General features: G+C 44.3%; 2 protein-coding genes across 12 annotated transcripts in view; one reads left to right on the plus strand and one right to left on the minus strand.

Annotated features, from left to right (window-relative positions):
• LOC105429948 (uncharacterized) overlaps window positions 1–13,383 on the plus strand; it is a 191,295-nt gene that overhangs the window by 113,060 nt on the left and 64,852 nt on the right. Inside the window, exon 18 of one of the 9 annotated variants that reach the window (XM_089073468.1) lies at window positions 11,839–11,950. The exons of the other annotated variants lie outside the window; for them this stretch is intronic. Coding sequence (XP_088929594.1) covers window positions 11,839–11,865 — 27 coding nt within the window. The 3' untranslated portion in view covers window positions 11,866–11,950. Of the gene's footprint in view, window positions 1–11,838; window positions 11,951–13,383 lie in introns of those variants that run through there. 9 annotated transcript variants of the gene reach the window in all.
• Window positions 1–13,383, minus strand: part of LOC148937254 (uncharacterized) — a 204,789-nt gene that overhangs the window by 106,134 nt on the left and 85,272 nt on the right. The window lies entirely within an intron of this gene.

The following is a 13,383-nucleotide window of genomic DNA, read 5'->3' on the forward strand; positions in this document are numbered from 1 at the left end:
GATCATGTGTCCGAGAATTTAGGGAGAAGTATCGCCGTTCTCGTGGGTGATTCGATGTCGATTCTTGTTCGTGTTAGACACAGAAGCATTGTTCAATATACTCCCGCCGAGTTGCGACAAGTATAAGGGCCCATTGCTCGATTTCCGAGGATCAGTTTTTTTTTCTCATCCGAGTGCGGAGATATCGTATAATCATCCGAGTGCCTCGTAAAATCGAATTTTGCTTGTCATTAGTTATTATCTTACCTTGTGTGGAGTGAACGAGTGTGTGTGCGTGCGTGCGTGCGTGTGTGTGTGTGTGCGTGCGTGTGTGTGTGCGTGTGTGTGTGTGTGTGTGTGTGTGTGTGTGTGTGTGTGTGTGTGTGTGTGTGAGTGTGTGTGTGTGAGTGTGACGAGTTTAAATAAATATCCTAATTGTTAACACACCCGATTTGATTTCTTTAATCGAGACCCCCCACAGCTCACGCTGGTGAAAAAATAAAATAATTTGAGTGATAATATGGGATAATATGGAAAGGTGTCGATACAATAATATATAATTTCTAATGTAACATATATAATAAATTATAAATTTATATATTTAGATCTGAAATGTGATATATAACGGAGATATAATTTATATATGGATATATATATAGTTGCATATGCAATAGAAAAAAACATAATAAAATTTAAATTTAAAAAATTTAAAAAAAACATAATAATAACGCAACATTTTCATTTGAAATTGAAAATAAAACAACTAGATCATACTTAATTGTATTTTACAATTACTTTCACTTTTATTTTACCATGTTGTACTTTATGGTTTTAAATGTACATTTTTAAACAAGAAATAAATAATAATAATAATAATAATAATATTTAAATTTTACTGAAAAAAAGAAAAATAAAATTCTAAAAAAAGGTTATCTATTATTTTTATAATTGCTAATATTCTGTTGAATAATAAAATTTGCACGCACACGATTATCGACTTAATATAGTGTTACGCGCTACTATGACTCCGCGAATCATTACATCGCATTGTACATGTGTGTATAACCGTGTGTGTGTGCGTGTGTGCGTATGTGCGTGTGTGCGTGCGTGCGTGCGTGCATGTGAGTTATTTGTGCGTGTGTGTGTATGTGTACATAGGTAATTAGGTATTAAAATAAACGTAATTTGATGCTTTTTATAATTTTTTATCAGATAGATCTTTTTACATTTTTATTTGAATTCTTTACTTTTTTACCTTATTTTTTAAAAAAAGTCTACACATACACACAGTAAGCTATTTATATGCTTTTTTATTTGTAGCAATTTTCTGTGCTTTATCATGAATTTGAAAGATGGTTAGTAATAGTTATATTGAATCTCCAGTGATACGGATTCACAGCAAACATTTACGGGTAATAATTCAGATGTAGATATTTTTATTCGAGATAAATTAACAGAATGGAATCTTTCTGATTATATCGAAATGTTTGAACGTAAGTAAGATGTATTTCTTATAATGCGTATTATAATATTTTTTTAGTATGTAAATAATACAAATCTTTATTGAATAATTATTAACAGATAATAAAAACTAAAGAATTCTCTGAATGAATCAATCACAAATTATTTTATTACATGTTATCTTTCCTAATTTATGACATATCTTTTTACCCTAATAACGTCAAGGACGTCCTCAGGCCATCCTATTAGATGAGCCGGATATCTTGAAGACTACGTATTATGCTCCTGAAACGTAAACAGGACATCCTCTGAACGGAATGGATTACTACTGTATATACATATGTATATATTATATATATATATATATATATATATATATAAAGATATAAAGTTCCTTTAAAAATTAATTATCTTAAAAAAATATTATTTATATTAAAAAGAGTTTATAATTTATGTTATATATGTGTATATTTTATTTCATATGTTCGAAATGAGAATTTTTATATTTTGTATAATTAACGAGTTATAATTAATAAAGCTAGATTCATTTATGTATAACTCATTTTTAATAAATAATTGTTGATAATTCTGACATTGACCTGATATAGTCCTAAAACGTATTCTGAAAATACCATAATAACATATTCTCAATATTGTTCAATATTGATTACATTATGGACATCCACGAGATTATGGATGCATATGTTTATAACTTTTTCAAGATGTTCCTGAGGATGCTTGTAGGATATCCTAAAGTCGTCTTAAGAAACTCTTCAGGATAGCCTGAGGCTGAATGGAGAACGTCCTGAGGAGGTCATAATGAGGCGCTCACTTGCTAGTCCACAGGTCGTCCAAAAATTTTTGTCTAAATATAATGTTCTAAACATGTCCTACATATGTCCCGGGATATTCAGGAGTAATACAGGATCATCTTGAGGACATCCTGTGCTATTAGGGTATATTTCTTTATTTTTGTTTTCCTTTTATTTTTTTATACGAATATAATAAAGTAGATAAGCAAGGGGGGTTCTAAGCCCCCCCCGGGGCGAGAGGGGGGTGAGGGAGAAGGGCGGTCGTAGAATCCCTAGAGGATTCATTCCGGGGGGAGAAAGTGAATCCCTCTGGCAGTCTAAGCTTAGTCTGAGTTTAGCTTTCTCGGTTGGTAAGGATGGTTTTCTTTCCCCAGGGGGTTCGTATCCGGAGAGAAAAGGTGGATTCCTCTGGCGGTCGTCGGAGTTTATCCTCCTCGGTCGGTAAGGATGGTTTTCTTTTCCCACGGCGGTCGCGGGTCTAGGCGTCTTTCGCGAAGTCTAGCGCTTCCTCCTGTTTTGTAGGATGTTGCGGTTTGGCACGTTTCCGATGTCGCCTTAGCGTTTTCCGCGGCGTCTAGCGCTTCCTGTGTCTGGGCATAGCGCGTCATGTTTTGCAGGATGCTGCGGTTTGGCGCGTTTTTTACGCCGCCTTAGCGTTTTCCGCAGGGTCTAGCGCTTTCTGTTTTGCAGGATGCTGCGGTGTTTTTTACGCCACTTTGGAGTATTTAACTAGGAGTATCGACGATATATTGTTAATTTGCGAGATGGAGAGTCAGTCTAATGTTCCGGAGAGTCAATTGAAGGAGATCCGGAGATAATATCGCTCTTAGACGAATCGCTCGAGTTCGCGAGAGAGATGGAACACGAGATGGTGGAACGGGAGAAACTCGGGAGAAACCTTTTTATTTGTACTTCCCCAAACATGTATATAAGTGCTGTGAGCGATAAAAGAATCTGATTATAAGCAATGAATCTGATATATAATAGTTTAAAACCATCTAATATATGATACAATAGTTGAAAACAATCTAATATATGATATAATATGATATAAATCATTAACATTACAGTTCGGTGATACATTCCTGTCGTTTCGATCACCAGTTATATAGTTTGCACACATTCTCCATGGCGTAATTCTTCGCGTGACGCTCGCAGTGAAAGGCACGAACATCGTCCAAAGTGTTTAGGCGCCCTATATCCTCGAATTCCGCGTCGGTAGTCTCGACGATCACGTCGTGATCCGCGATGACGTCGCCGCTGAGAATCTCCTCTAACCACTTCTTCTTCTCCAAGCCTTTGATGTACACTCGTCTAGGCGCATCTCGCGATCGGTCGCACACGCCGCTTCGAATCACGGGCTTTGAGAGTCTGTAGGCGATGTCACCGTCGCTCCACTGCAGACCGTGATGATTGACGGTTATCCAGCATGCTCTAGATTTCTCCGCCTTTGTAAGAAGATTCCAAGGTATCGCTTCTCAAAACATTCGATGAGTCAGCTCTTTTCCATTTCTTAATATCGCCACCTCTTTAACCATAAATTTCTCCCGAACGATAAAATCTTGCAGATCGACGAATCAATACATTCGACACCGTCGTGAGATGGGGAAATTCGATATCTTTGCACTCCGCTCTTCTTTACGTTCGTTATCGCTATCGCATAGGAAAAATCGCGGTTTCCTGTTTTTTTTTTTACGTGAGTTTACGTACAACGTTCGTCAGTGGGTTATACTCTATCGTGAATGATGAGACAATAAGCCGTTGTGTTAGCCGGAACGTTCTCTTTGCATTCGAATTCTACGCAAACGTCGACGTTGGCGCTCTTGATCGATTCGTTCTGGCGCAATCGATGACCACTAGCGGACCGTATTGCAGAAATCTAGTGACAGTTATGAACGGATCGCAGGTCTCGCACCCGTAATACGTTTTTCGAAATTTCAGATACATATCATACAGCACTGCGAACTTGTTACGCTCGAAATCTAGATTCATATTGTCGTAGGGATAGAACTCGGAATTCAAATAGAGTTTTACATTAGTTAGCTTGCAATCGTCGAATTTAGAAACGTCTTCCGACGGTACGTTTTTCCTTCCGGTCTGTAGCGCGAAAATCACGTATCGCGATTTCTCCAATTGCGTCGCCGCTTTTACCGCCCAGGAATGCTTGGTCGTACTTTGCAACAGCGGAAATTCGTACAGTATCCCATGAACGAAAGCCCATGCTTAGATATCGTCCGTTGTTCAACGTTCGCAGAAGCGACAGTTTGTTAACGTCATTCAGTATCACGTGTGGCATCCGCCACTGTATTCTCAACAACGTGATTTTCGGTCTCTGATCTGAATGCGCCACGACGCAATTGTTATCGTTGCGAGTACATCAGAATGAGTTCGTGTCGCGCGTTTGTAATCCTCGCAGAAACAGAGGAGTACGTTGAGAGGCACGCAAAAGTTGAAATCGTCCAACGCTATAGGCGGTATTTCCCATCCGGTTCTGTAAAGCTTTATCTCTCTCGTAGCTCAATGATGCATAGTTTTTCATCAAAGTCGTTATCCCGACATTTCTGTTCTTATCGATCTCTACGCCATTGAGCTCGTATCGAATCTCGTCGAACATAAATGCAACGCAGTTGTTGATTAGCTTCGCTCTCGTAATTTCCTTCGCCGTACTTTCCTTCGTCGTGCCTTCCTTCGCGCTCTCTCTCGTCATCAACTTTCCCTCGATATACAGAAAATTTTCGCATGGCAATGTGTACAGATTCTGCTGCTGTATAGGTATTCGTATCTCGTCACTGAACGTAGTGTTAGCTTACGGATTATAAGTATGGGTTTCTATTCTCACGATACGATCGTCATAGATCGGGGCACCTCCGATACTCAAAATGTCGCTCGCCATGTCGATTCTTCACGATGAAACCTAAAGATCTTAAGAACGCGACGTTCAACTCGTTCGTCCTTCCCTCGCGCACTTTCCTCGTCGTGTCGTTTCGCGGTAGGATCGCGGATGTAACGTTTGGCGTCTCCTCTTCCTCCTTTTGCGTACCACTCGTTCAGAACGAGCATCTTTCGCTTTCGCGATCTCTCTAATGCCTTCGTCGTTGCACGTGAAGTCGCATCGTTATCTCCTTTCCGCGAAAGTCGATCGGTCGCCCGTCCTGACAACATTGCACCTCGGGATCCGCTCTCAAATGATCGGGTAATCTGTTCCACAGTAGCTCCACGTATCTGTCGAAATCGCGCATGAGAACGATCGGGATAAATCGCAATTGTTCGGTGGATAAATTGAGAATATCGCATTTGTCCATCAATAGGGGAAACATATCGATCACTGTGCACGATCGAATCGCTGTCGAGTATAAGCGATTATCGATTATCGCGTCTCCTCGAAGCGAGCGCGCGCACGTAAATGCGCACGTAAATCGTTTGACGGTCGCCGGCTATAAGAATGCTCCCCAATCTCGACCGTAAGGCTCGACGAATCTCGGGCGACGCGGTCGGGAGGATGCGCAGACACGGCTCTCTACTACCGAACACGATACGTTGTATCATTTGCGGCCTTTCCAACTGTAGTAAAACGAACGTGTTGATAAGCATGCTCGAAAACCGCACGGCGCGCGCTTCGAGAACGTGTACGTCTACTCGAAATCCCTGCAACAACTGAAGTATCGATATCTGGCGGAGCTGCTCGAGTCGATGGACGAGATCGGCTATCGCGCGTTCTCGAATAATAGCGATGTTGTGTCACCGAGCGAGGCGCTTCCCGATTCAATATTCGTGTTCGACGACGTGGCCTGTGACAAGAAAAACGCGATTAGGAAATATTTTGCCATGATCGACACTCGAACATCGATTGTTTCTATCTTTGTCAGACATACGCTAAAATTCCGAAACACCTGATACGCGACAACGCGAATCTTTTGATTCTGTTTAAGCAGGATGGCACTAACCTAAAGTACGTTTATAACGAGCACGTGAAAACGGATATGTCGTAAGAGGATTTTTACGTCCTTGTGTCGCGCGTGTTGGAAACGCAAATGGTTTCGTAGTCATCGATAAGGACAGCGCGTTAAGGAATGATAGATACAGACAAGGATTTAACGATTTCGCCGTGATGTAGAGCGATCAGTTGTGCAACGAGGATGGACGTCGACGCTGCTGCAAGTATGAACGTCGATGCTGCGGCTAGTACGGACGTCGCTCGGCGGGAAAAAACGGCGTGAGAGATCACGAAGACTCAGGACTCTATACGTAAAAAGTACAGAGAGTTAAAGACCAGTGAGATAGAAGAGGAGATCGCGCTGGAGAGGCGACTCAAACCGATCATTCAGCCGTTGAAACGAATCGCCGAGAACATCGCGCGAGACGAATCGACCGAGGGAATTGACCCGATCGCATTTGTCGGCATTAAGAGAAAACGCGAGACTGACGACGACGACGAACCGTTATCGAGACCGACGAAGAGACGCCTCTCGACGAAATCGCCCTCGATCGCGACGGCAAGTCCCGCGACTAGAAACGAATCGGAGGAATTGATCTCGAACGCGCAATGGGGACCGTTAGGTCGCAAATATATGCGCTTCTAAGCAAATGGACAGACAGAGTAAGATCGATCACGTTTACGATGTGTACTTCGACTTGGGCGGCTTGATGTTTGGCGACAGGCGATTCGACGTGGTTGCCGACGACAACGTAATGGTGGGCGACGCGCGATATCCGGGTATCCCGGACTTATACGAATTGATCTTCAAGAGACTTCCCGACGACGCCGTGTACACGGAGAACGACAAGCAAACGTACAAGAGTATACCGTTGACTACGAACGCCCATCGACACAACGCGCTTATGCTCTTTCTAGGAAACAAAGGTTTTAAGTACAATCATATCATCGCGCCGCTATTGCTCGATAGAGACAAAATTGGCGCTAGTACTGGTAAAGCGAGAAAAAGAGGGATCGACTCTGTCCCATCCACTATGCGGGTGAGAGACAAAGGAATCGAGTACGTTCACTGAGACGATCCCAACGAGCTAGTCGATCGTTTTCGATTGCTCGATGCCTCTCGACGAGCAACGACGTTCATGACAACGAGATTCTGTCGACACTCGAGGAGCTTCGCGAGATCGAGTAAAACGCGGCGCGCGCTCGCAGCGACCGGTATTCTCATTATGTTGGTGAACAAGTTCGGAAGATCGTTGGAGTCGTTCGGCGGAGGTGACAGGGCACGCTTGCGATCGTCAATCGAATCCCTGCGTCGCTATGTGCGTAACAACGCGCTCTGTCTAAGTGACGATTACTACGACGCGAGAGACAAAATTATACGGCGTTTAGCCACACCTAGAACCGATACCGACGCCACGAGTAAAAGTTACGTGGACAGCGCGTTTTGAGACGTGGAAGCGAAAATCTCCGAGACGAGCGAATTCTCGACAAGCACTCGAACTTTATTGTCGAAGATGAACGAGAGCACGGTTAGATCGATCGGCGAATTGGAGGAATCTATGACGCGCGTAGCCAGATTGTTTCTCAAATACGATATGCAGATCGCCGAGATTACGAGCAGATTATCGCGCGCGGTAGATTCGTCACCCGCGAGGGATGATGTCCGTGAATAAATTCGGGAAATCTCTGGAGAAGCAACGCGGCATTGACGATCGTTCGACGATCGCATCCCTGCGGTTCGCCATACCCCTGGGGGACCTCGGACCCCCTTTGTTATCCTACTAATAAGAGCGCTGTTAAGAGCATTCGCACGAGAAATCGTCAACTATTCGGTATGTCCGATCTACGAGAATGGTACAACGGAGACGTTATGAATGTTGTTGACGTCGCTGGAGGAATTTCAGGAACACTTTTCAAATTTGATGATTAATGTGAACAAGTGTAATAGGGGGGGGGGGGTGCGAGGGAGAGAGAGGATCGTAGAATCCCCAGGGGACCTCGGACCCCCTTTGAGTCGGTAAGATGATTTTCTTTCTTCAGAGGGTTCGTATCCGGGGAGAAAGATGGATCCCTCTGGCGGTCGTCGAGACAGGTTTATCCCTCTCGGTCGGTAAGGCGGTCGCGGGGTTTCCCCGGGTCGGTTCCCCCGTTCTCGACGCCGCCCTAGCGTTTTTTTTCTAGCGTTTTTTTTTCGGGCGCGTTCTCGACGCCGCCCTAGCGTTTTTTTTTCGGGCACGTCCTAGCGTTTCCCGCTAGGTAACCCCGGGCGCGTCGCGTTTTTTTCGGGCGCGTTCTCGACGCCGCCATAGCATTTTTTTTTCGGATGCGTCCTAGCGTTTCCCGTTAGGTAACTCCGGGCGCATCATCGACGCCGCCTTAGCGTTTTTTTCGAGCTCGCGTAGTCTTGGGCGCGTTACGCTGCCCTAGCGTTTTCCGCGCGGTCTAGCGCTTTTTGCGTAGCCTTGGGCGCGAACGTCGCGATTAGTCACGTCGACGAGGCGACTCGCGTTGTTTACAGGATGTTGCGGTTTGTCGCCCTAGGCGTCGCCCTAGGCGTGTCTGTTTTCCATAACGTCGCGATTAGGCGCGTCGTCGAGGCGACTCGCGTTGTTTACAGGATGTTGCGGTTTGTCGCGTCGCCTTAGTCGTGTCTGTTTTCCATAACGTCGCGATTAGGCGCGTCTCGCGTGGCCTAGCGCGTCCTGTTTCGCGGGATGTCGCGGTTTGTTACATCGTCTTAGGAGTGTTTTATGTCTAGGTGACTATGAGAATATATAACGCATGCCCGCTTGTCTTGTTTTGTAGAACGTTGTGGTTTGACGCGTCGTCGAAGTGATTTTTTGAGCGATACTTGTCGCCGTGTGTTTACGATGACGAGAACCGTTAAAGTGGCGAATCGGTGCCAGATATGTGAGACACGAATGATTGACGACGATGAGATGTGTTGGTGCCATTCGCTGGATGATCTAACATCCTCTCCATTGCGAAATGTCACGGCGTATCCATCGGTCAATGTGACGGAATACGTCGTGAGAGGACAATACGCACCGATTTCCAATCAATTAAAGAGGCGCGGTTGTCGAGTTCCGCCTCAACGTGATATTTCGCCTAAAAAGATAATAATAGAGATAATAATAATAGAGGCGTGCGTGTCATCATTATCGAGGGATGGCATATAATCTTTTATTGGAGGTACTCCACGAAAAGAAGAAGCCGATCGAGATTAGCAGGCGACAGGAGTACATGGTGAATTTTCACGAAAGCGGTTATTACGATGTGTTTAATGATAACGATGACGACAAGATGTTTTTTTGCGCTCATCGTAAGTATGGGAGGAAAAGCGGTGTCGTTTCGTCAGCCGCGTACGAGGAGGAGAGAAAAAGAAGAGAGCGCGTTGGCAATAATTGGCGCAACTAAGTGTGCGCGCATGTAAGTATGTATTATAATCGTAATATAACTATGGATTGTATATATGAATATGTATGAGAGAATAAGATTAACCGCGAGAGAGAAACGGAGTTTTTCCTCGTTCGTTTGCGGTGTATCGCGGGGCGAGAGGCGGATCGACGATGCGTCGGGAATCTTCAATTAGTGATACCGAGGATGACGTTATATTATTGGGAACGTATGAGTAACGAGAGATGAAGACCGCGCGAGAGGGAAATCGTCGCACGAGTATTAATAATGAGAGATTTAATGTGCAATATCAAGGACAACGGTATTGGGAATGTATGAGAGATGGAGGTCGTGCGAGGAAGGGGAATTGTCGTAGGAGGATTAATGAAGAGAGAATATTTTATTACTCTATTGTTATTATTTTATTACTCTATTGTTGTATTATTGTATCAGGGATATAAAAACAGGAAAGAGCTATTTGTAGGATGTTGCGGTTAGGCGCGTTCTGTGTCTAGACGGTTTCCGCGGGCATCTAGCGCATCCTGTTTTCGTTGCAACGGGAAGACGCGCGTTTTGATTATGTAAGATGTCACGTGTTTTGTCATTTCGGAATGTCGCGATTGTCGCGTTTTCGACGCTGTCTCGGGGGTATATATCTAGTCGTGAAAGGCATTTTCTCTCATTGTTAGGAATGTATATGGAAACAGTCGCGCCTAACGGTGGTTCGTCTTCGAGCGAGAGCGACGAATCGTTTTTATGCGCATTCGATCGTAACGTGACGTATCGCGATCTCGATGACAATCGTTGCGAGTTGCTTATTGAGAGTGACGATAGTTTAGAGTGTCACGAGACTATTGCGCCCGATAACGACAAGGAGTGGATCGTGACGAGAGAAAATGTTCGCTGGAATGTGGCCACGTATCACTTACGAACGGGGAATCGGTACGGAGAGTCCGCGAGAGAAACTGTGGATCGAAACGTTGCTCGCTCTGAGCGATAGAGCGGTAATCTACGAGAGAACAGCGAGAGAGAAAAAAGTTCGAGACATTAAATTCGTTCCTACGGACAATTGGGGTAACACAGTGTGGGAAGTTGCGACATGGAGAAGAGTCACGATCTTCTCGAACGCGCGGCGGGAGTTGAAGGGGTGTGCGCCTATCGTATTTGAGAACAGGAATGTATCGAGTGTCTCGAGGTCTTGAGAGAAAGATGTGAGAATAGAGTCGATCCTACGGTTACCGGAACGATAAATTCTTTAATCTCTCGAATAGCGCAGTTGGAGGGTGCGAGATTCGCTTTGAGTCGACGTTTTAGTTACTTGGGTGCAGGATACGACGGTTCGAAGGGATTCGAATGGGTGGATATCGAGATGGCTTTCACGAATCGCGTACGAACGGATGCTGTGGTAAATATCGAGTACATCGAACCTCGACGGTTTCTTGAGGACGCGAGGGCCACAGTGCTCGAGCGAGTGTGAGTCGATCTTGATATGCACGCGTGTTTAAAGGTCAACACCGTGTTTCACGGGGAGTTCGTCGCGAATGATAAAAACACCGTTAAGAGCATTCGCACGAAGAATTGTCAGCTATTCGGTATGTCCGATCTACGAGAATGGTACGACGGGAACGTTATGAATGTTGTTCTGACGTCGCTGGAGAAATTTCAGGAATGCGATAGCGGTTGGGCGTTACTTCGGATATTAAATTTGATGATCAATGTAATCCTATATACGGTGGATGTTGGATGTCACTTCCTCCGAAGATAAGATATAAGAGAGCCGTGATTAACGTACGTTCAAACGACAACGCGTGTTTCGCGTGGGCGATGGCCGCTCTATATCCCGTTGATCTACACTCGGACAGACCGTCGTCGTATCCTCACTATTCGTTGGTGCTGAATTTCGATGGTATTGATTTTCCTATGACACTACGAAACATCGCTAGATTCGAACGTCTCAATGATTTGTCTATTAACGTATTTGTTATTCGAGAGAAAACGGGGAGAAACGATCATGATCGTTCCTTTGTCGCTTACGGGAAACAAAAAGTCTACGCACGTAAATTTGCTCTATCTGTCGAACGAACGGCGTGGCGATAATGTCGGTCATTTCGTGTGGATAAAGAACTTATCTCGACTGTTAACGTCGCAAATAAATAAGCATAAAGAAAAAAAATACATATGTGATCGGTAAGCGTAAGAGAGATTATTCTCGTTGCGAGATAAATTTTGTATTAATTATAAATTGTATTTTTTCAGATGTCTACATTATTTTTATTCAAATGAGAAATTGGTCGCGCATAGCATCGAGTGCGGAAGAGCGAACGACTGCGCTGTTATTCTTCCGAGCGAGGACGACAAGTTGCTCTCTTTTCACAATCACGACAGAAAGGAGAGACTATGATTCGTCGTGTATGCAGATCTGGAGTGTGTCTTAGAAAAGAGAAATCAACGATTCAGTGGGAGTCTCGACAATAGATTCGCCTATCAACATCACAAGGCGTTTAGCGTAGGATATTATTTGCATAGCACGTACGACGGAATCGTTTCCGCGTATAGATTTCGCCGAGGCGACGACTGCGTCTCGTGGTTCGTCGAGGAGCTGCTCGCTCTCGCATGTCGCGTGAAGAAGATTCTGTGCGCGAGCGTACCGATGTCGGAGCTCACGCCGAACGAGTGGAACGCTTTTCAAAAGGCGACAAATTGTCACGTGTGCGTGATCATTGTCATCTTACCGAACGATATAGAGGACCCGCGCGAGTTGCAATTTGAACTATCAGAACGCGTTCGTTATTCCTGTTTTTTTTCACAATCTATCCGGTTATGATGCACATTTCATTATTAAGGATATAGCGAACGCTTTCGAGGGTAGAGTCGATTTGTTACCGTTGACTAAGGAAAATTACATCGCGTTTTCGAAAATCGTCAACGATTCGACGTACGGAAAATGAAAAAATTGTGTTAAGCTACGTTTCGTGGATTCGTTTAAGTTTCTTAATACTAGTTTAGAAAAAGTAGTTTCGTATCTAGATCGAGAAAAATTGAAGTCTCGCGATTCGAATTTTCTGATCTCATCGCGGAGGATTTCGAGTTGCTCACGCGCAAGGGCGTATTTCCTTATGAGTATATTGATAGCGTTGATAAACTCTTAGTAACCGAATTACCGCCGATCGAAGTTCTTTAACTGGTGAAACTGTGAATGTTAGTAATTACGAACATGCGCGAAGGATATGGGAACGTTTTCACGTGAAAACTCTCGGCGAATACAGCGATCTATATTTGAAAACGGATGTGCTTCTCTTGGCGGATGTCTTTGAAAATTTTCGAGATACTTGTATGGAAAGTTACAATTTGGATCCAGCGCATTATTTCACATTACCGGGATATACGTGGGATGCTATGTTGAAATATACGAACGTTCGATTCGATCTGCTCACCGATATCGATATGGTGATGTTCGTAGAGCGCGGTATACGCGGCGGTTTAAGCCAATGCTCGAATAGATACGCGCGAGTTAATAATCAATATGAATCATCATATGACTCGTCTCAGCCGTCGTCGTATCTTATGTATTACGATGTGAACAATCTCTACGGCTGGGCCATGTGCGAACCTTTACGGTATGCGGAATTTCGGTGGGTCGAGAATGTCGAGAGGGTCTCGATATTATGTCCGTGCCATCTGACTCCGATATTGGTTATATTCTAGAAGTCGATCTCGAATATCCGCGACATCTTCACGATGACCACGCGGGTCTTCCATTTTGCTTGACGCGCGAGAGACCGCCGGGAAATCGAAACGAAA

The sequence above is a fragment of the Pogonomyrmex barbatus genome, unplaced genomic scaffold (assembly GCF_055798465.1).
Source record: "Pogonomyrmex barbatus isolate J1 unplaced genomic scaffold, ASM5579846v1 scaffold15, whole genome shotgun sequence".
Taxonomy (NCBI): domain Eukaryota; kingdom Metazoa; phylum Arthropoda; class Insecta; order Hymenoptera; family Formicidae; genus Pogonomyrmex; species Pogonomyrmex barbatus.